At 38.3% G+C, this 23,719-nt stretch overlaps 1 protein-coding gene across 3 annotated transcripts in view; it reads right to left on the bottom strand.

Annotated features, from left to right (window-relative positions):
- The window catches only part of RANBP17 (RAN binding protein 17), a 313,431-nt gene that overhangs the window by 94,863 nt on the left and 194,849 nt on the right, over nucleotides 1–23,719 (bottom strand). For all 3 annotated transcript variants that reach the window (XR_005528980.1, XM_039235738.1, XM_039235739.1), the window contains 2 exons: nucleotides 2,237–2,310; nucleotides 1,110–1,190 (listed from right to left, as the gene is read on the bottom strand). Coding sequence is in view for 2 of the 3 variants with exons in the window: in XM_039235738.1 (XP_039091669.1) it covers nucleotides 1,110–1,190; nucleotides 2,237–2,310 (155 nt within the window). In the remaining variant the exon portion in view is untranslated. The remainder of the gene's footprint in view (nucleotides 1–1,109; nucleotides 1,191–2,236; nucleotides 2,311–23,719) is intronic.

Raw genomic sequence — 23,719 nt, 5'->3', positions numbered from 1 at the left:
AATCCTGAAATCCTCAAAATTTGTAGTGATAAATAGCCCTCCCTGTCTTTATTGCATTATACCTACTAACAGAAATATTGCATGGTGGATTTTGCCAGACAAGGACGATTATTTTCCAATAAAAAGTTGCATATTAAATTCCAGCACAAAAGTGGGTGTCTAATACTTTGGAAATCTTTTATGGTTTCCCAAGGAACACAATTTTAAACTTAACTAATACAAACATATTCCTGCAGTAAGCCTACATTAAAGATTTCCTTCCAATGCCACCCATTTTCAGAATGCTGTCTTCATATTTAAATATCAGCTAATCTTGGTGGTTAACTAAACCAACACTTATTTTTCACAACTCCTGTATATTTGATAGCTAACATATAAAAGACAATCTACATGCTTGTCTCTCATTGGTAGAAACAGGACAATAGTATCAACTATAATCTAACGAGAAACGATGATTCTGGTTAGATTTAAGAAACCTGCTAAAGATAGAAACCCAAACATTTAATGCGTAACAGGAAATCTTATTTTAGAGCAAATAAGATGTTGATTTGTTGGCGGCAATAATCTAAGAAATGGTAAAAAAAAAAAAAACCCAACTTGTATTATTTTCTTCCTTTTACTCCTTTGTGCCTCTTAACTAATCAAAATAATATTCTTTTCCATTGAAGAATACTGAAGCTATAGTATTTACTCTCAGGAATTCAATTTTTATAAGGTAATAATTTTAGAACATTTTGACCTTCCTAAAATTAGTTACATGCTTTCTTTTAAAATAAGAACTCCTTGACAGTTATGAAAAATCACAGACTGAGACACATGAGGTTGTATACTTTCTTATATATCCACTTATTAACCTGGATGGGTATAAACATAACTTTAACTAGTTAGGAATCTATATATCCATATAAATTCAATTGTGACTGAATAAATAAATGCTTGACAGTAAGTAGCTAATATAAATCTTTCAAAAACACACATTTACAGATAAGGCTAAATGAAAGGTTTTTTATTAAAAGAAACTGTAACATTAGAGCAAGGGAAATACCTGGGCAATAGAATGCACCTGTTGGGGTGTTTCTATACATTACCAGATATAGTAAAAAGGATATCCAACAGAAAGATCATTTAGGAACTGAAGAGTCCTTGAAATCACAGGCTCACATCTTCCCCAGTATTTAAGATTTGTAACGCTAAATATGAACACAAAGTTTTAATCGTAAGTAAGGTATTTGCTTGTATAGGGAGAACATGGAAATACACATATACTCATGTTAAGTTAGATGACCTAAATCAGAAATAGCTCACAAAGTTGAAAAGCAGGTTTAAATACCACTGGAAAATTTTCTATTCTATTCTTTTTAATAGCATAATCAAAATTATATCCTGCCAATGTAAAATGAAACACTGCTCTCCGAACGGTGCATAATTCTATAAATTTAGTTTTGTGAATTCAAAAAAACTGCCTAAGTGTTTCGCAGAAGAAACATCAAGTTTGTACGTAAAACAAGCATCTTAGGGAATGACAGCAGGAGTTACAAAGGAAGTCAAATAGGGGCTCACAGTTACTGCCAAGAAATGAACCTTATCAAACTTTTGGCTCCAAAGCTCGCTTCTTATGATCATGATTGTTTATGTAGCATTGTTCTCTGCAAGCAACAGAGTACTGGCTACCTGTTACGCAGATACAGTGGGTTGCCAAAAGAAGGCATGCAAATTGAGACTAAATGTACAGAATTCGGTGTATGACTGGAAACCAGTTAATTCTGCTAACAGATTATAAGGATGATGTAAGGGAAGTTTCCAGGAGTAGGTCTTTGGTAGCCATTGGTTCTTGCTGGAATCAAGGAATGCCCTATCTTAAGGCAATCAGACCTCTCCCAGTGATTCCAGTTTGCAATTATCTCTTCAGTTGGTCTTTGAAACTGGGTCTTTGCTTTCTAATTAAAAGCAAAAATGCTGCCCAATTGAAGAGTCAAAGTCTGCAAACATTTTAAGACCACGTTTTGATGGGGCATACTGCAGTGATATGGGTACCCTGACAAATAAGAATGTCTTTCGGGTGGCGAATTTTAAATATGTGAAATTAAGTGTCAATTAAGAACAATGCTACCGTTCTAAGAATTAAGCACAATTTTTAAAAATCTTTTATTAAAAAAAATATTAAGGGATTTAAACACAGTAAAAGCATCTATTACATTCAAAGCAACGACAACAAAAGACAAATCCAAGAACTCACATTTTCGTCATGAATGTTTCTAGAACATGGTTGTCATCTGTGATTCCTAAAACTTCTGACATACGGGCATATACCTGGATGAAAACATTTCATTGTTAAAAGCTTTATCATTAACATATTATTTTCAAAAGACTATTCAAACTGAACAAATGGAAGATTTTAAGCACTGTTGCTTATACAGTGAAGCAGAGTGTGGGTAGGGAGAGCAAATGAAGGATTTCTTAAAAATTATACTTAAAAAATTTACTCTCTTTTTCTTCCAGGAAGTACCTCTCTCATTTTGAAATACATACCCACCCATACACACCCACACTCACAGACTCATTTTATTCCCAGCACACCACATAATTTTCTTTCTCAAACTGGTAAACCAACCCTTTTTCAAAGATGGGCATATGTACATAAAGGGCTGAAAAGTGGAGTGTCTCAATAACTAAAACATTTAAAAAATTTCCATCTATGCCAGATATCGGCAAGCCATCAGATAATTCAGGATTATGTTAGGCAGTTATAAAAAATAAAGATTTCAAAAATAAGAGGACATTAAAGAATTTATAAACATTCTCCTCAAAAATCTCTCAATTAACCCCCCCCCCCCCCAACCATATAGAGATAGGTCTTACTTTCCATGCTGAAACGGAAATCCCAGGCTCAGAGACTCTCTGTTGAATACATCAGGGCCTGGGGGATCCACTAACCTTCCAATTAGGGAGTGTTGGTGGCAGAGTTTGGGGTGCAACACTTCAGTCCCAACCTAAGCCACATGGAGCTTATAAACATATCCCACTTCAAGTGGGAAAATGCCACCAGCAGCCAATGGAATATTCCCTAATAGCCTGGCAGAGCTGAGAGGTGGGATGACACCTCCATACTCCCTGATGCTCTGGTGTGATTCCAGGTTATCCCTGCCAGACACCAGCTGTATGGGATTTCTCTTCTGTGATTTGATCCCCTGTGATTGTGTTCTCTCACTTTCTCCCGCTCCGCCTATTTCCCATGGTATGGCATGGCGACTTAGCTTTCGCTCCCTATGCTTTTTACTTTTCATGTGTGAACACCAGCTTCATACACTGCCACAGGTCACGGAGGTGAATTACAGGGTTACACAGGGAGGAAGGCTGTTCACCACAGAGATCTTGTATCTGGATTTTAAGCTTCAAAGGAGAAGCTTGTTTTCTGGGCTTTCATCCTAAGTCCTATAGCCAGAACCTGCTCAGGCCAGTGGGAGGGAGAGAGGAAAAGGTGGGGGGCAAGTGGAGACGGCAAGAGAAGGAAAGAAGGGTGGAGGGGAAAAGGTGGGGGAGAAAGGAAAACTGAGATTCACATTCCTGTTGCCTCTTCTGCTAATTCTGAAGCCCTACAGAAAAGCATTTCAATCACTGTATCTATCATTTTGCTCATGAGAGTAGGCCTTCATCTCTTAGAAGACTGAAGCTCTCACCGTGTTTGTAAGACGTTTAGGGGGAAGAGGAAGCTAGGGAGAAAAAGTCCCGGGAAGTTAGTTACCACCAATCCTCAAAGATCAGAAACGTTTATGCACGGAGAAGGCTCAAAGGCTCAAAGGCAGAACGGTGTGTAGAAAGGGAAGTTTCCCTTATCTCAGCATGATCCTAACCCTCTCTTATGGATGGAAGTAAATGGAGTCCCTTGGAAAATCTGATATTGATATGATTAATGGCACACACGGCCCTTCACAACTTGGCCCCAGCATACCTCCTCTTCTACCATTTCCCTCCATCTGCAGTCACAGTAAAATACTGATGAGTCACTGAGGCTTCCGACGCAATTTCAGATTCCTAGGAGTTTGCGTACTGTTCATTTTGCCTGAAGCAGCTTTCTTCCTTCTCTCCCCTTGATTCCCATTCAAAAGTCACCTCCTCTGAAGCCTTCTTTGCTGTCCTGGGGAGAGCCTCTCCTTTGTGCTCCCAGTGTCTGGTCCATTCCTCTCCCGTGGTGCTTCTCACACTGTAATTGTTTGGGTGTCCCTTTCCCCCACTACACTGTACTGTATTTTTGTAAAATTAAGGGTTACATTTTCAAGACTTTATAAATGATATTTTTTTTTACAGCATAGCTCAGAATTAATCTAATTTTGATTCTCTCCCTGCAACACTGAATAATAAAAGCATAATAACTAAAATGTGATTTTAAGCCTTTAAGACATTTAAAAAATCTTTTTTGTTGTTGTTGTTTTCAATTGGTCCTTCCTCCAGGGAAGTTTAGTGCGGTGTCCCTGGCATTCAAGGAAGGAGGAAGCTAGGCAGGCAGGTCTGTTGTGTTCTGCTGTCAAAACAGCTTCTCAGAGTATCAGATTTGACCCAATAAGATACTAGAAAAAACAGTCAACATTGACACATGGCAGTGCTTTAATCCACAATTATCCTTGTAACTTGCACCATTCCTTTTATCATCCATTAGCTTTGATTCCCATTATCCCATCTAGAACTGTGTCAACGCTTCTGTCCCTAGGGATTCCTCTCCACTCCTAGGATCTGACAGTCAGGCTTGAGTACTAAACAGGATCATTACCTCTTAAATCCACTTATCTGATCTACTGAATAGTAAATTGAAAAGCTCATTAAGAGCAACAATCTGATTTGTTTTCACGTGTGACAGGGTCATTTAAAATCAATGTATGATTACTGCATTTCTTTTAAAAGACTGTCTCACATTTTCCAAGGCACCTTACCATTCAGAGAGCATGCAGATAATATGAAAATGTCTTTAAACATCTGAATTTAATTATACCACAGACATATACAATTTGCGAGTGGGAAGTAGTTTGTCCAGTGAGGAAATATCTTTGAGAATGTTTGTCACAAAGCACAAGTCAATGAAGGCTTTCTATAGAAAAAATTCTAACACAGGATTTAGAGATTTTCAACATTTTCTAAAACTTCTATCACTTTGCCCAAAAAATTTTCATCACAGCAAGAAGAACCTATGTCACAATACTCATTTTAAGAAGGATATAGAAGCTGGCATAGGAGTGCAGGAAGGGAACTCCCTTGAAGTTCACATTATTTATTCCTCATTTTTAATTTCAGGATCAATTAAGGTAATTAGATCATAATGGAAAATAACCACAGGTCTAAGAAACAAGAGGTGAAGACCATGTGTGTTGTCCATCCTTCTCTGAGGGATACAATGAAGTTGAAAGCGGCCATGCCTTTGCTTATGTGTTTCACATGCCTAGATATGCACACATTATAACCTCGTCTTTGCCTGGGCACCTGTGCTTTCCTCCCAGTCCTTCTTTTTTAATATGCCTGTGTTTCTCTATCAGACTATAAGCTCCCTGAGAACAGAACCGATGTTCTTTTATCTCCCATGCTTAATGCTGGACAAATGTTTGTTAAATGAATAAAAAGAACGTAATGATAAAGTGCACATATTGGCAGACTCCATTTCACTCACATTAAAAAAAAAACAACAACAACAAAAGGAAAATAACCCATAAAAGGCATGGCTTTTGCACAGAGCTTTTTCTTTTTAAAAATAATATACCCCAGGGGCGCCTGGGTGGCTTAGTCGGTTAAGCGTCCGACTTTCGCTTAGGTCATGATCTCGCGGTTCGTGGGTTCGAGCCCCGCGTCGGGTTCTGTGCTGCCAGCTCAGAGCCTGGAGCCTGTTTCAGTCTGTGACTCCCTCTCTCTGACCCTCCCCTGTTCACGCTGTCTCTCTCTCTCTCCTAGAAATAAATAAAACATAAAAAAAAAAAAATAAAAATAAAAAAAATAAAAATAATATACCCCAAATTCCACTCACTAGAAGTAGCCCTGGTAAAATATCGTTATTTAAAAAGGTGTGGTGTTAATGCTTAATGTTTCTAGAGGAAGCTCTCCGCCTGTGATACTGTGATCAGCTACTGCTGCTGGCCTGATAGGGGCCCTTCTCAGACATTACAACACAACATGATCTGCTTGTAGTATTAATTTTCCATGTGCATTTGTGTTTTCCTCCACTATTTCAAACACATGCTGCCTGAGGGCAGGGGAAAACACTTATTGCTTTTAACATCTCCAGAAGTAATTAGAATACTGCCTTGACAAACAGCAATGTAGAAAAAACATGGGCGTTGGTCCCAAAGATATCTGGATTTGAATTCTGGATTTGCCACTCACTAGGTGTTACTTAAAGTCTCTGGATCTTGTTTATCTATCTGTAAAACGGGGATGATGATAATAATAGTGATAATACCCACTTTATGACTTTGGGGAAGATTAAAGGATGATCCTTAATAGGGAGCTTGGTATTTAGTAGTTATTCATCAAATGCTGCTTCTCTTTCTACCCCATCTTAAAGCAAACCAAACCTTAAATATGTATTAACTTTGAAATGTTTACATATATATTCAATTAACACACTCTAATCACGGTCAGAAATGGCATTTGTTAAAGGCATAAAGCTTAAAAATTTCATTCTACAAAACGGATTTTTTTCCTACTTCTACACAGTTATTACCTTATAAGCCAGAAAAATGATCTATTTTAACCACTCACCCATCTCTCTAGCTCATGAAAGACAGGATGTAAGGAATTATCACTATTATGGATTTGAGAAGACACGATCCTACAAAACTGTTTTAGTATGTTTGTTTCTCCTCTCTGTTTATTTTACTATGAAGGTTCTTTTTAATTTCAGAAAAGAGCATTTGGGTAGGTACATAACGCTTAAACGATCCATACGTTCTCTAACTCCTTAACTAACCAAATGACAAATATTGCCTGTGCACATGCAGGTAGCTTAAGTGATCATATATCTGGCTTTTTAAAAGGGAAGCCAGACGAGATAAGAAAACCAGACAAGGAATAAGCATACAAATAGCAGTAAGATTTTGAGCTGTAAATTTAATTTAATAAAGAATAAAAGCACGGGCTGTGATAATTTTTTAAATTGCTTTCTTTTTCCAACGCTAATTCTTAGTCTTGGGTATGTGCAGTGTTTCTCTAACATTCTGGGTATAACTTTGAAGAAACTAATTATGTCAATCCTTAAATTTGAAGTAGATTACAGAACTGGGAAACCCAGAATATTAGTTCCTAAAGGTTGTATGGATATATAATGACAGTCACAGAAATTCAATAACAGCCCTCTATGAAGTGTACTCAAAAGCACCACATGAAACAAATTAAAAAGAACAATGAATCTCTCATTCTGTGCAAATAAGAAAATAAGAGAAAACACTGGTTCTATAGGTTTTCATAACAGTTGTTATAATGAATTAAGATTTTGGGTAATGAATCTTCAGAAAATTACAGTAAGTTAATACCCCTAGGCCTTCCATAAATGTTTAAGATGTTATAACTTCTCAAAGAGCTTTTGTAAGCAGGCTCAATGCAGAAAATCAGCAGTGCTGTGGAAATCAACAACAAAGTATTCTGCCATCAGATGCGATACTTCCCTGAACCAATGTATTCCCCCAAATTCATTTAATAACACAAAATTGATACCATGAAATTTTTAAAGATCCCGATAATTGTTGTAAATTCTAAAGCAGTGTTCCCATGTGCTGAAATGATTTATCAAGATTTTTAACTAGCTGTAATTTGGTAAAATAAAACCTGTCACCAGAAGGGATCCAATATAGTGAAAACACTCATGTTCCTCAGGAAAAGAATTCTGGAGCTTAGTGTGAACTCACTTATTATGAATGAGTTGCCAATTTTCATATTTTTGTCTTAGTCTTCAAGTGTCCCTGACATCAATGCAGTGCTTTCTATAAAAGAGACCCGTTGGGAGTGCAAGGTAGGAGAGGAAGGAAAAAGAGAGGTGTAAGAGGGAATAGAGGATTGGGTGACTTGGATCTAAACCATTTGGAACCAAAGATACTAAGGTCTTTCATGAATGCTTAAAGCAGAAAAAAACCATGATCATCACAATTAACTTATGGCCGGATGAAGAGCTTTAACGGTACACATATCACTGCTTCATACTAAATATACAAACTTCGTGCTACTGAATAGATCCACGCTCATCTTGGAGGACAAATATTTTCATATCACTTAAAACTGCACCACAAAACAAGGACCAAAATTAGGTGGAAAAAAATCTCTTGCCAGAATTTCATTTTAGAATCATAACTTATGCTGGGAACCAAGTGGTAAAATGTTGGACTTCGGCTTGCCTCATTCAGCGGAAGACAGAATGGCAACCGATAAAAGAAAAGCTGGCTATGGAAGTAGAAAACAAATACGAATGTTAAGTGTTTATTTCAATTAGAATATCTGAACCCACCATCTGTGGTGGCCATCTTGCTAAGGGGACATGTACCTAACAAATCTCTTAAGAGGCATTCCCAATCTGCTTGAATAAGCTATTGTATAAGAAAACTTGGAGCGACCACTTTGGCCTCACATTTCCTCTGCTCCACATCCTGTGGCACAAAGCATGAGCTCAGCAGGCTGGGGTGCTGGGCTGCCTGCTGCCTTGTGATAATCCCCTCTCCCAGTAGGGGCCTCCACTGATGCATGGCTAAGAACATGCTTCCTCTTTTGCTTGCACCCCAGTGGGGTATCCATTCCTAACTTGGGCCCAAATCCAGACTGCTAAGGAAGGGCTCCAGATGCTGCCAGAGATATTTTTGGATTAGTTTCTAAACAATCATTTATTTGAAAGAGGGGTACAGGTACCGTGAGAAAACCACCAATACTGGCAATTTTGGAGAGATTCTCTCCCTCCCCCTCCCCGACCAGACCTAAGGTCTAACTACCACCTGTTCAACAGAAGCTGGCTGTTTGCCTCATTTTCCTTCAGGGAGCCACTGACTAAGGATCTCCACCAGCAGGAACCTAATGTCTCCCGACAGGCCTTCACTAGCCAAGAGGGACCCGGGTCGAGTGCACCAGTTACTGGTCACAGGATACACAGTCCATAGAAAGACTCCTGCAGTGCAGCCAGCTGAAAGCCAACTAGAGAAGACGGGGGGTGCACATTTGTCCTGACACAGCTTTGCTCTTGCTGGCTGCCAACTCACTCCGTGTCTGGGGCCAAGCTTCTGTTAGACTAGTCTTCTGCGGCTGAAACCACGGTAAGGCCCTGGGTAAATACATTATCTTCCCCAGCTCATACAATAAGAAGCTAACCACGGCTAGGGCACAAGGCTACTAGAGAAAGGCTTGACTGATTCTGGTGGAAGGTGGTGAGACCGTGTATTTCAGGCATTTTATTTCTAATTCTGAACAACAGCAAATTTATATAGTGATTCGATTCTGGAGCAAAGAAGTTGATGCTGGATATAGTCTGTGAAAGGGTGATGGTAGAGGTGGGGAATTGGGAAACAGAAGGTTTTTTTTGTTCTGTTTTTTGGTTTTTTTTTCCAAAATCCCCTATATCTCTCAAGGTGGTCCACCAGAAACATACTTCGGCATAAGGGATACATGTACTGTAGATACCGTTCAATCACAGAGGCTGTTTGGTGGAGCCCTAGGAAAACTTTCTCCTTTCAAGTGTGAATGACTTTCAGGTTAGAATTGGCCACTTCAGAAATGCTGTAGTCAAGAAACCTAGGCTGCTTTCACACTGTGCGATCACACTAAACTGAGTCTTTGCAGTTAGTACTGCTTACTGGCCGACTACCGAACATTTGGTTGTAAAATGTGCATACTACAGGGTTACACACTGCATCAAAAGGGAGCCAAGACAAGGCACCCCTACGCTTATCACTGTGAGCATGTACCTGTATTAGTAACAAGAGCCTGGGGCTGTGGGGAGACAAGCATAAAGACTGGAGGTCCACCACAACAGCCAGCAGCTCAACTCACCTTAACTATTTTCCAAGCCTTCTCTGGAACTCGGGACTCATCACTCCTCAGGCGTACAACCTAAAAAGCACAGAGTTTAGGGACCTGGCACCTGACGTTAGGGATAAGGGAAGAGCCGAAGGCCTTCCCAACTTCAGGTAGAGGGAGAAAATGTGGTTCAGGATCTTTGTGACTGTCGCTTAAAATATTCTGGGGACTTTTGATTTTAGTCTAGAAGCCATGAGCAAAGACGATGGTGGAGTGCTGTTCAGAGTCTGGATGTGGTTATATGGATTTACACCATGGGTTTGCTTCCATGGAATAATTCAAAAAACCAATTATTAAAGGACAGCCCTAGAAAAGAGCAAATTGTAAAGAATACTTGACAGAACGGTTTTTAAGAATCTCTTAGTACTGTTGTTTCTCAGGAGGCACTCCCATTATGCAAGTGTGGCAACTGGGGCTAATGATTTAAGTAGGCCAAGTCACCTCTTCATGGGTAAAAGTACATTTTTAGTAAATGGAACTCATTGCCGTGGTCATTCAGAGGGTAAGTAAATCGCAGTCTTCTGCCACTTAATCTAATTCTTGCACACCCTCTCCCCCAAATCCTCTAAAAATATAATAAATTCTATTTACAGTGGGTATTAAGTAAGAATTTACCAGGTCCCCATCTCCACTTCTAACATCTTTATTTTCATTCACACATGTTACCTATCAATATTCCATTTCTGCCTTCACACTGCCTCTCAAACCTGTCCCACTTTCTACATCCAAAACAACTTCTGCACCTTCCTCCTAAGAGATACTCAACTCTCTCTGGGAAGGACAACCTGACATGAAGAGTAGAGGAATAGTGGCCCATGGAATGAAAAAGGGGGTGTCAATCATATCATCCACATTTTTACTGCTCTATCAAATCGGCTATTTTCACTTTTTGTTATATTCTCAAATTTTACTCCAAAATGTTGTTCCTATAATCTTTTTTGCCTTTCAATTTCTGTCCCTCACACTAGCCTTACTAGTGAAGAGTTTAACCTACCCCAAATGCAAGCAATCAGAGGTCACCTTCTGGTGGCCCCTTCATGCCTTCGAACTCTACTTTCTGGTTTCTCTGGGCAGGCAATGCCCGGGGCAATAGGCTAAGTCCTACTCCCATCTTAGTTTTCCTATTGAACACTTCTCCATGTTGACACCTGGCTAAAGCATATGCAAGACCTCAACTGGTGGACCAAGACAACTGGCAGTTGCCCAGGAAGTATATAGCCTTCTCTCAGTAAGAAGACAGAAAATGGGCAAGTTAACAGCATAAATATTTCCGGTAACTTCACCCTGGAGAAAACACAGAATGTGGAGTGTAATACACATGGGGTTCTGGGTGAAGTTCTGCTACTTGCTAGCCCAGCACAGTACCTGGGAGATAACAGGCATTCATTAAATATTTTCCCTTAATGACTTAACCCAATAATCCTAGTTGAATTATTTAGCCTCTCAGAGTCTCAGCTTCTTCAGCTGTAAAGTGGAAAGAATAGTACACAATGAATAATATCATGATTTAGGAGGTAGGCTAGTGAGATGATCAGGACCTAGTCTGAAGCCCAAGGCTAGCTGGATTCCACCACTTACTGGCTGATTCTGATCAAATTCCTTACCCTCCAAATCTCTGTTTTCTCAAATATAAAATGAGGATGACAGTAGGGCCAATTTATGAAGTTTTTTTTAGAGGATCTGAGTAGTTAATTCATGCAAAGCACTTAGAACAGTCCTGGCACAGAGTAAAATTTCCATGGGTGTTAAGTGTTACGTATTATTGTCATATCATGCTATATGGTATATACAGCACTGCCAGCACAATGTCAGAAACACTTCGAAAGTTTTTAGTATATAGTAAGCACCAAACAAACACTAGCTATTAGCCCTTAGGGGCACCCAGGTGGCTCAATCAGTTAAGGGTCCGACTTTGGCTTGGGTCATGATCTCATTGCTCTGCTCGTGGGTTTGAGCCCTGTGTTGGGCTCTGTGCTGACAGCTCAGAGCCTGAAGCCTGCTTCAGATTCTGTGCCTCCCTCTCACTGCCCTTCCCCTGCTCTCTCTCTCTCTCTCTCTCAAAAATAAATAAACATTGAAACAAATTGTTTAAAGAACAGGTGGTCAGTAAACAGTCACTATTAAATAATACACAAATAGTAGTCTAACATTAAGACTATGAGGCATGAAAAAAGAGGACAGTCCCTTTTCTTTGTGCTTTATCTGGATTAGACGCTGGAAAGTAGATGTACGTTCCAAGTTTGTATGTGTGTAGCTTTAGTAATGGTTCCAGAGTGATCAGAGGGGAGAGAGCCCTAATGAAAGGCAGCTTAACACCTAATCTTCTATCTTCTAGGAGGAGGGACAGGAAAAGCAGAGGGAAAGGAGACAGGAGGAAAACAGGAGGCTCTGTGGCAAGAGAGTTCACCTCAGTTCTGGAGCTCAAAGCCCTCATCTTCCTTTTCTGAGTCATCCCAAGTTCTTGTTTCCTATTTCCGGGGTAAATTCTCAACTCACTGGGTAAGTAGATGATTTACATCCCTGGGGCCAATAAATGATCGGAGTTTTCCCAATTCAGATGAGTGAGTCCATCCAATTCTCCAAGTTTTGCTTGCTAAATTAATGCACACAGAGAAAAGTTTCCAGAATACCATCATTACAGTTTTAAATTATCAAAAGAGATTTTGTGTGGTAGGCTCAGTAAGAACTGAAAGGGACTGCTTTCATATATGAATATAATATTGGTCTCTGACACTAGACTCTGGGGGTGAACTACTTCTTATATAATAGGATAGATTATGTCAAATATCTATGATCTAGAACTTGCTGAGTTCTCTTGTGACTGATGGCCATCCAGGACCAAAGGTCTAATCTGTGATTGTACAGATGAGTTTTTTCCCTTGGGAAATAAAGCAGCAAAGATGGGGATGAAATTTGTGATGTTCATTTTATCAATCATCACACTTAAAACCGATCATGCCTGGATGCATGCGTAAACACATACATAGGCAATGTGATACAGTGGAAAGCAAACTTGGGTATAGCGCAGGATGATTTGGTCAAAGCCGGGGTCTCTCACTGAACAAGTTTTTAACCTTCCTGAAATCGCTTTCATATTCTATAAAGTGAAGATAATCATACCTACTAAATAGGACATTGCTGAGAAGACTACATGATAAAATGGAATGAATAACTCCACAAAGTGGTCAAGCACAAAATAAGAAACCCAATGCAGGTTAGAGTAAGGTTGAAGGTAAAACATATTCTCAAATGGTATTTCCTAGGCATTTCTCATTCTACATTAGCTGAAAATACAGAATTTGTAACCTATAGCATGGATAATGTTTTAATACATTTTTTCTGTAATGTTTTAATACATTATCCTTGCTATATTCAGTGCCTATATTCAGTGCCTAGAACTTTAGGAATTTCAAGAATGGTAGGTTGGAAAGTACTGTGTAAGGCAGCTACACCTGCTGGGGAGTGTGGTATTACAGCCCACGTCTCACACATGCAAATGATCAGAAAAAAAAAAAAAAGTACAGTTGAGAACTCAGACTATCAAGCATGAAAAAGATTTCTAATGTGTCAGGAGAGAGGGCCAAAAGGGAGTGTTGGAAGGAAGTGGTCAGGATAGTTAGTGGCTGAAGGCTGAAAAGAAAGGGTTAAAACAAAAATTGAGAATTGCAATTCTCAGCAAATGTAAAGACACTGGTGTACTAAGGGGTTTTGCATATTTCAGCACTGTCTATCATTTTACAATTTCCTCATCAAAAGGTGTGGGAGAGATTGTCCACAGAAACGCCTTTCCAATTTCGTAACCGAAGTCAATCAGAAAATGTAATTCACATCGAAGAAAGTTGTTTCAAAGCCAACTTTGCTTAAACAGATCTCAGTAAAGCAAAGGATAGCGGCACTGGGGAGCCACGCAGGCCTCGGGGAAAACAAAATCTCAATAAGTACGCCAAATGGGCTTTTATATTTCAAGATTCCTTCGACAGACACATTATGGGGAGATAAAAATTAGGAAAACACTGAACTTAACTAATTCAAAATGTTGAGAAAATATTTTGCATTTATGTTTTATAACCAAGTGCTTTTCCCACATTTGTCCCAAGGCAGCAGATGAAGCACTATATTCACCATTGCTAATACTAGCGATTGGAACATGCTCTTTGGCAAGGCAGAAATAAGATAATTGTTCAACATAGGCTGGCTTTTCAGAAATACTGGAAGCATTGCCTGTAATTATAGACATCTGTCACTGCTAGCCACTCAGTACTAACCCTGACATCAATATACAACCATAGCACTAAACTGCCTGCAGGCATAGCAATGGAGACCAGATACGCTAGGCAGGCAATCATCTGCTTCATCCAAACTATCTGTCAAAGGTTCCCAACCACAAATAGCTCTTACATTTTGTATCCTTAGGATAATATGTTGATTTATTTTAGATTCTCTAATATTTACAGTCTGGGCCATCTACTAAAATAAAGAAACAAAACTTATGGCTAATGGAGGCAGTTACTGTTCACAGTCATCATAAAAGGTCATAGCTCAACCCTCAAATGTTAAAAATTGATGGCCGCTTTAACCATGTGCTATCATACAGATGTTTCCTTTTGTAGAGGCAATTATTTTCAATAGCAATTCAAAATGGTAAATACAATCTTTCATCAGCAAGTATGTTGCCACCCTGATCTAATGGAAATGCTCATATTTTAAACCCTTATTTGAAAAACTAAAGATAGGTTCAGTGCTGAGGACTGAAAAATCCAGATGGCCGGTCTGGGTTTGGCTGTATATATAGTACCATATCTGGCAACAGTTTTTACATATACAAATGATGTGATATCTGAAAAGCAGGAAGTGATATGGAAGGATAAGATACTTGGACAATGAAGGAGTCGAATGACATACAATGTTGCTAGGTGTTAAGCTTACTGAAATATACATGTGCTGTACATTCATATTTCTAGAAGCCCAAAGACACACTGTAGCTTTACGTGTTACTCTCTTTTCTTCTATTAAGCAGCCAGAGAAGCAAGCTGAAAATTATTAGACATTTAGACTAATTAGGAATAAGCACTCACAATTATCATAATGTGTTCCTAAAAACACAGATATTTCTTGGTCTGATCACAACAGCCTATGCTGAAGAAAAACTATTAATTACTGACAGACAGTTAGCTTACAAGTGAGCTGCATCTTAAAAACCTCTTTTAAAATACAATTGCTAAATGCCTTACAGTGCTGTAATGTGAGACAGGTTCAAATCTTATTACTTCACTGAAATTAAAACCTAAGTTTTAATACTGTTCAAGTCGAACAATGATTCCACACTTTATTGCTTTTGAAATCCCTTGATGATCATAGGAAAAAATGCCCCCGAGAAAAAAAGACTGTTTTCGATAAACAGAAAATACAGTTTGCACTCTTAGCCTCTTTGTCATCACAAAAAAAGGATTTAATGCCAATTCTTTAAAAAAAGACTTTTTTTCCACAAAATGTGCACCTTGTGTGCCATTTGTAAAATCAGTTCACTTTCTTTTATTTATTACTGCAGCGCGGCAAGGCAATAAAGAAGCTACCGATAGCTAATAAATTACATGCCTTTTAAAACAATTCTCTTGCTACAGAAACATGTAACTACAAAGGTTTACATTTACATGGTACATCACATGAAATGTCTATTTTTGTGTCCTATTAACCATTTTGGCAAATTGCGGACTTTTACCAAATAGCTGACAGAAAAAAAGGCAAAGTGGTTCACACATGTCGACATGATATAAAATAAAAGCCTTTCTAGTTAACTGCTTACACTACCCACACTTTCTAAAAATCCTCCGAAATTTACTGAAACACGTGCTTTGATAAATCATTTTATGCATCAAAAAGGTATTCAAAGATGTTCTAATCAGGGTTAATTTAAACTTTACTCAGTGAACAGTAAGACCTAAAGTACTTTTTTCCCCCTAATTTATTTTCCTAGTATCATGCAGTCTTTTAAAAATCATAGCTCCTAGCAGTTACTTAGAACAAATTATAAAAAGCAAGATCATTGCCAGAATAAATTATAAAAAGCAGGATCACTGGATGTAAGGCAAAAATGCCCCAAATCTGTTCCTTAACATATTTTGTATTTTTAAAAGACACAGAAACTTGGCTATTTATTTAATAAATATTCATATCAAACATGTCTTGTTTAGTTATAACCTTTCTTTTAAAATAGTATTATCTTCACATATCCACAAGAACTAAAAGCCTTACTTTATCAAAGTAAGCTGTTTATTTTGTCTTTCTGCCTTGTCTATGAACAAATGAGTCCTGCAATATCTGTACTCCAATTCTAGGATTAATTGTTAAATTAATCACGGTATTTGCTTAATGCTCTCATCCTCCACTCTCATGATGAACATGTATTTATGAGGTAGTGTACTGTCTTTTATTATTAATTTCCTCCATTTCCTGTAATAGCTATCATAGCTGTGGCTTTTTTTGGTTTCATACCTACAAATTTCAACTTTGTTCAATTATGCATGATGAACAATGCTTCAATTTCCAAAGCACAAACAACTTTTTTCCTTTTCATATGTACTTCGAGATGACAGTCTACCGTACAATGAATAAAAATTCTGTATTCTATAGTGCTCCATTCGGATCTACTTTTCCCCGATGCTTTGGAAATTAGCTTGATTACGATGATAAACAACCAGGAATTTGTGGGAGATACCTTTTTTGAAGAGTTCAATGAAATAATTTTTTTCACCTTCACAGTTTTTTTTTTTAAAGGGGAATCATTATCATCATGATGATAGTCTGTAAACCACGTATCTATATATGTAGAGGATCCTAGTATATTTCCCAATTTATCTTTTGCTCCTTTTTCATAGTAAATACTCCTGTTTATTGAAATCATGACCTTTCGCCATACTGTAGCTGATTTAAAATGGTAAAATTCTCAATTAGCAGCCAAGAAAAATAGGTGACAAAATAACTACTTTCTCTACGGCCCTCATCGTCTTCCCTCATCTCATTATTAGAATTTTATTTTAAATATTTAATTACTTGGATTATCTTCCTTTTGGCTGATAAAAGGCTCATTCATTGTATTGTCTCTCTTGGATCATTAAGAACGTGCATTCAAAGGACAGGTATCATGAACCTCATTTTTTTTTTAGATGGGGAAAATCAAATAGTGTCAGGAGATGGCTCAAGATTACACAGTAAAATGACCTCTTTTCCAACTTCCTATTCACAGGTCTCACTATTCGACAACACTGCTTCCTAGCTACTGGGAAAAATATGTATTCATGGACACTTATTCTGGTAAATCCAAATTCCACTGTCTATCGGGTGCTATCTCATTCAATGTGCGTAAAAGAATCCTGACTTACCCCTGGCACCGACATGACTGAGTAGGACTGGTGGGTAGTTCTTGGTGTCGATGGAGAGGGGAAGGGAATTCATTTGTTTTACTATTACCTTCCTAGAAGCATGGGACATTTATTTTGACACCAACCTCCTTGATTTGGTAAACAATCTGAAGTGTACTGATATTTAGATTTCTTGGTCTTGTTTTGCAATCTTGAGAGGGAAAGTGGAAAACATAAAGCTGGGCTTTTTTTGACATCTCTTTGCACCAGCATGTAACTAGTTGTATTTTACTTACCTGTTTATGAAGGACACAGAACCGAATGGTGCTGAAAGAAGCCCTAAGTATTGCCCAGAAACCCTTCTCGGAATTGTCCAAGATGACATTAGGTGACTTTCTTTATACTCTCACTGTTCTTGGGCATATCAGCTATGGGCGTCATCATACTGAATAATGACTGCCTGTCAGCTTTGTCTGTGTTCTCCACCAGCCTGTGGGGCAGGACTGTCTCTCTCTAGTCATATTATGTCCTGATGTTTGGCACGTAGTAGGCAACTGCACGTACACTTGACCCTCCGACAACAAGGGTTTGAACTGAGCAGGTCCACTTGCAAGTGGACTTTTTTACAGTACGGTACTGTAAATGTATTTTCTCTAATTATGATTTTCTTAAGAATATTTTTTCTCTAGCTTTACTTACAATACATATAACATTCAAAATTTGTGTGAATCTACTGTTTATGTTACTGGTAAGGCTTCTTGTCAAAAGTAGGCTATTAGCAGTAAAATTTGGGATTAGCAGTAAAATTTGGGGGGACTCAAAAGTTGAACTTGGATTTTTGACTGTGTCAGGGGAGTGGCACCCTTAATCCCCCTGCCATTCAAAAGTTAACTGTATTTGTAATTCCAACATGTTTTTTCCAACACCAAGCAGTTCTCCAATTCTCAGTGAAAACTGACTGGATGTCCCCCAAATTTAACTCAATTCTGACACCATCTACCTTCAGATAGTGTCGGATCTCACAGGTTAAGGACTCAGTCCCACAAAACTGCCTCTAATTCCGACACCAACTGAAAGTCCAGATTGTCACCTGTGTTTCTAAATAGCTACAGATTGAAGGTTCCAATGACCCCCTCCCTGGGTTTGATTAATTTGTTAGAGTAGTGCATAGAATTCACAGAAACACTGTACTTACTTGATTATTGGTTTATTATAAAAGGATGTGCCTCAGAAACATCCAGATGAAAGAGATGCTTGGGGCAATGTACGAGGAAAGAGGTGTGGAGTTTCCATGTTCTCTGAGCCACTCTCCTCAAATCTCTATGTGTTCACCAACCCAGAAGCTTTCTGAACCCCATCCTTTGGTTTTTTATGGAGGCTTCCTTACCTAGGCACAGCTGATTAAGTCACTGACCCTTGGTGACTGAACTCAAACTCTAGCCTTTCTCCTTTCACCAGAGGCCATGGAATGGGACTGAAAGTACCAATCCTCTAATCACATGGTTGATTCCTCCTGGCAAGCAGCCCCCATCCTTAGATGCTTTTCAAAAGTCACCTATTTTTAACATAAACTCACATGTTGGTAAAAGGTGTTTGTTAAGCATATCAAGACACCTTTACTGGCTCTTATCGCTTAGGAAATTCCAAGGGGTTTAAGAGCTCTGTGCCTGAAAGGGGGACAAAGACCAAACATATATTTCTTATTAAAATCACAATATCACAGTAATAATAAGCATTTGATTAATGAATGAAAGAATAAAAGAGTGGCACTGATTCAGCCCAAAATAACTTTGTTACAGCTACTATAAAAATCCTTTTCTGATTTACAATCCTTAAAAACTGAACATTGCCTGTCTTCAGTCCGCTATCTCCTAAATAAAACACCATTCTCATTAGCAACATCTACTTCAGAAAAATAACTAGGATTAGAATGAAATTTCTCTGATTTTTTGTCATGAAATTTGACCACCTCACCTTATCTAATCCATAGTCAATCAATCAATAAGAAAATAGTTGATGATCTAACCCTGTCTTAGTTGTATTGACAAATATCAGATATACAGAGGACACTGACTCTGTTTTCAAGATTTTAAACACAGAGCACAAAACAAAGAAGCAAGATTGGGAATTATAATTCATCATTTAATAGATTTAGAGCTAATCAGACCTAAAAGTCAAATCTTGTACATGCCACTTCCTTCCAATGTATTCTTAGTCAAGTTACTTTATGGTAGAATTAGGGTTAAGAACACCTTTATTAGATTAGTTTGAGGCTTACAAGATATGTTGCATGTAAAAGCTTATCATCACAGTGTCTGGCATATAATAAACACTAAATGGCTGTTAATATTGCCATTACTATTATTTAAGTTTTAATGAATTTGACCCACATATTAAGAACTGTAAGAATGATACTTGAATAAGACATTGAAGAATGGGTGGGGGGGCAGGCAAGAACAATGAAGAATGGCAATGGGAAGGGTGGGGTGGGGGCAGGGAAGAAGGAAAAAGAGAACAATACAACTTAAGGTAAAGATTGTAAAGAGTCAGCCTGATAGAGTAGAGCTATTGGAACTAAAATTGGTTAGTAGATGGGGCTAGATGATGGCTAGATCTAGATGATGGCTAGATGATGGAGGAAGCCAAGGAGTGCTGACTTGACGTAGACAAAGAGTGTTTTGAGTGGGAAGAGGCTTCTGGTGAAAATGGTGTGTAAGATTTGTCCAACTACAGTAAGCATGATGGACCACAGCCAGAAAGGTTAAGCCTTTATCCTTCTTGGACCCTTTGTTGTCTCCAATACCATGTGTTCCCTCTCCTTGATATTCCAGCCTTCATTTATACACTACTCTTCGGCTTTTCATTTTTCTAATTCTTTATTTTCATTTAGAAATTTCTATTCTCCACATCCTTTAACTGAGAGTGTTCTCCGTCCATCCTCATACACCCAGTTTCTTGAGGAGGCTCATCTGCTTATCTAAGCTTTCAATTAATATGTATCAAAACATGGGGCGCCTGGGTGGCTCGGTCAGTTAAGCATCCGATTCTTGGGTTTGGCTCAGGTCATGATCTTGCAGTTTGTAAGTTCGAGCCCCATGTCAAGCTCTGTGCTGACAAGCTCAGAGCCCGAAGCCTGCTTTGGATTTTGTGTCTCCCTCTCTCTCTGCCTTTCCCCTCCTCACACTCTGTCTCTATCTCTCAAAAATAAATAAACATTAAAAAATTTAAATATGTCCCAAAATAACTCTACATCCATAGCTCCAAAAGTAAGTACCAGATGTGGAAAAGAAACCCCTCTCTGCTTCTGCTGTATTACTGAAGAAAAGTAGGAGGATTGGGAACTGAAAAGAAATGCCAAGGTGGCTCAAATTATGACAATTTGGCTCCATTTCTCTGAACAAGAGGAAGGTCTGGAGTAGGCCAGGAACTTGAAAGAGATTACTCTTGCCTATGTTAATTATATAATAATACAACATATCAGCTCAAAGGTTCATTTGGTTCCTTATTGTTTCTGTTTATGATTCCAATGATCTCCCCTCCTCCTGCTATGACCATTAACCTTAAAAGGCTGGAGATGGAGTCCAGATACCTCTATTTTTCCTTAAGAACTAGGTCACAATCTTTCATTCATGGATATTTAATGTATTTTCAGTTTGTGGCACTGCCTATAAAAATAAGTTCTATAAATTTTATCATCCATCATAGAAAGTAAAACTTCCTCTTATTTTTTCTAAGAGGACTCCTGAATTTAAATATTTAAGAAACTTCCAAGTCCTACCAAGACCCTGATTTAAAAAAAACCCCAAAATTTGATCTTTCCTCTTAAGTGTTTAACTGTCTACAATGAAGAGGCATAAGACTTTCATATAATTGATTTTATAGTGTATAAGTGAGCTGTGCTATAAAAAAGTGAAAATAGATTAACATTATGCTTTTAAATCATTTGAGCCATTGAATCTTTGGAGTCTGTTTTGAATAGACCACTTTTTTGGGTAGTGACAAAGGTCCAAAAAAATGTAACAACATAGCCATTTAATTCTGACTATAATCTTGAAAGACTACTAGAGATCTTAACGTTGACAGACAAAAAGTTCGAGGAAGAAACAAATTAGCTACTATAAATTATTAGAAACAGGCCACAATTGTTCCTCTTCTTTCTTTTTAAGTGAGTTAAAAAAATTAAAAAAATTTTTTTTAATTTCTGAAAGAGAGCACGAGGGGAGGGTCAGAGAGAGAGGGAGACACAGAATCTGAAACAGGCTCCAGGCTCTGAGCTAGCTGTCAGCACAGAGCTCGGCGCAGGGCTCGAACCCACAAACCACGAGATCGTGACCTGAGTCAAAGTCGGATGCTTAACCGACTGAGCCACCCAGGCGCCCCTAAGTGAAAGAATTTTTAAAAACCTTGGAAAAAGGAGAAGCAGAGGACCAAATGCCAGCAGTATTTCTCAATTGCTAGAGAAGAAAATAAAATGCCTATATACGATCAAAGCTTAGAAAGAGGAACTTCACAAACCAAATGAAGTGAGCTCACCTCACTGTGCTATCCCTGATTCTTTATCCTGAAACCTTCTATCTAGTGAATCAACTCCTTAATACATTTTGGAAGAGGAGTGGAGCAGAGCCAGAGAAACTGGAGTTCAAATCCTCAGTCTCCACTGTGACCTAAACAATTTTCTCCACTTCTCTAAGAATCAATTTCTTCATCTCCAAAATGAAGATAATACCTACCTTGTAAGGTTGTAGAGAGGATTAGCAATACTTTGGACACAATGCCTGGCACAGTACTTGGTGCACAATAGGTATTTTATAATTACTGTTTTTATTGAGAACATCAGCTGCGTATCTAGAAAATAACGAAGCTTATAAAGAATTAGTAATTTTCATTACATTGTGCAATCCTTTTCTTTTCTCTTTTTTCATTGAGAAGGGATAAGTAAACCATCATTTACATTCAATCACTATGCATCTGTTGTTAATGTACGTACCATGGCCAAGTATCTATTTAAATTTAGATTTTGATGACTAAGAGTTAAGTGAAAGGAAGAAAGACCTTTTCATTACATAACACACTGCACCTAAATTAAAAAGTAACCATTCTCTTAAGCATTAAATGGGAATATGCTAAAAGCACAAGGTTTTTAAAGAGCAGTAAGGATTCCTGGCTTACTGTGAAAAATTTCCAATCATTTTTAAAGCTTTTTTAAAAACTCCAAAATGGCTGACAGTAGGTAAAGAGACTATAAAAGCAGATGGTTCGGACAGCCTGAATACAAAAAAGCAGGTCTTAGCAAAACAGAAACGTTTGCCAGTTTGTCAACGCTGCTGGTTCCTGCTTCCACATCCCACTTGCCTCCTCTCCCCCCCCCCCCCCCCCCCCCCCCCCCCCCCCCCCCCCCACATCTGCTCACTGGTGCTCATGTGATGCATTCAACTGGCACAGAGGATGAAGAGTAACAACTTGCAAATCAAGAGCCTACTGAGATATGTTATTTAAAAATGGAACTCCTTTTTTTTTTTTTTTTTGCAGGTTTCTCTCACAATTTTATTCTTAGGTAGAAAAAGGATCTTTTTTTAAAATTAAGACAGAGTTTTTAGACTTAATTATTTTAACAATAACACAATAAAGGGATATTAATGGCTCACTTACGGAACACATTAATAGAGATAGATGGAAACTAGCTCAAATCTTAAGCCATGTTTGCAGATGATACCTTCTACTTCCCAAATACAATAAAAGAAGAAATTGCCATAAATAAGCTTCTAGAAATAGAAAGCAAGTCACAAGCATCTTAACCAAACTACACATTACTTTGCATAAAATATCACACTCTTTTTGTTTTGTCTTTGAACAAACTAAGCTTGGAACTTCAAAGGAGAAAATGATATAATTTAGAAGGCTGAAAATACAGTAAATTAAAAGAATGAAATTAACAGTCACATAGTGAGAAGACATGAATAGGAACAGTTCTTCCCTTTCAGATTCCCTTATTGGTGTAAAATGGGATTTTGGAAAATCTCATAATGGGACACTTGTGAAAAATAAGCATAACTCAGACAGCAATAAAAAGGAATAGTGGAAAAGGTCCAGAATATCACCAAAAGGGGTTAGGCAGGCTGAGAGTGGATGCTGGTAGATACCAGACTAGGAAAGAAACCTTGTAGAGGAAGTTGACGTGATTTTATGAAGTTGGGAAAGGCAGCATGACAAGTGAGCAGGCTCACACATGCCAACTGCGGAATCCATGGCTAGGTTTACTTTGCTAACACTCAGCCTGCTAGTTGGCCCCTCTTTGGCTTTCACCCCACCACATGTGGGGTACTGGAGTTCCAGGG

Source organism: Hyaena hyaena, unplaced genomic scaffold (genome assembly GCF_003009895.1).
Source record: "Hyaena hyaena isolate Hyena2069 unplaced genomic scaffold, ASM300989v1 scaffold_102, whole genome shotgun sequence".
NCBI classification, from domain to species: domain Eukaryota; kingdom Metazoa; phylum Chordata; class Mammalia; order Carnivora; family Hyaenidae; genus Hyaena; species Hyaena hyaena.
Note: the sequence above shows the minus strand (reverse complement) of the source record. Positions and strands in the feature narration are given on the sequence as shown.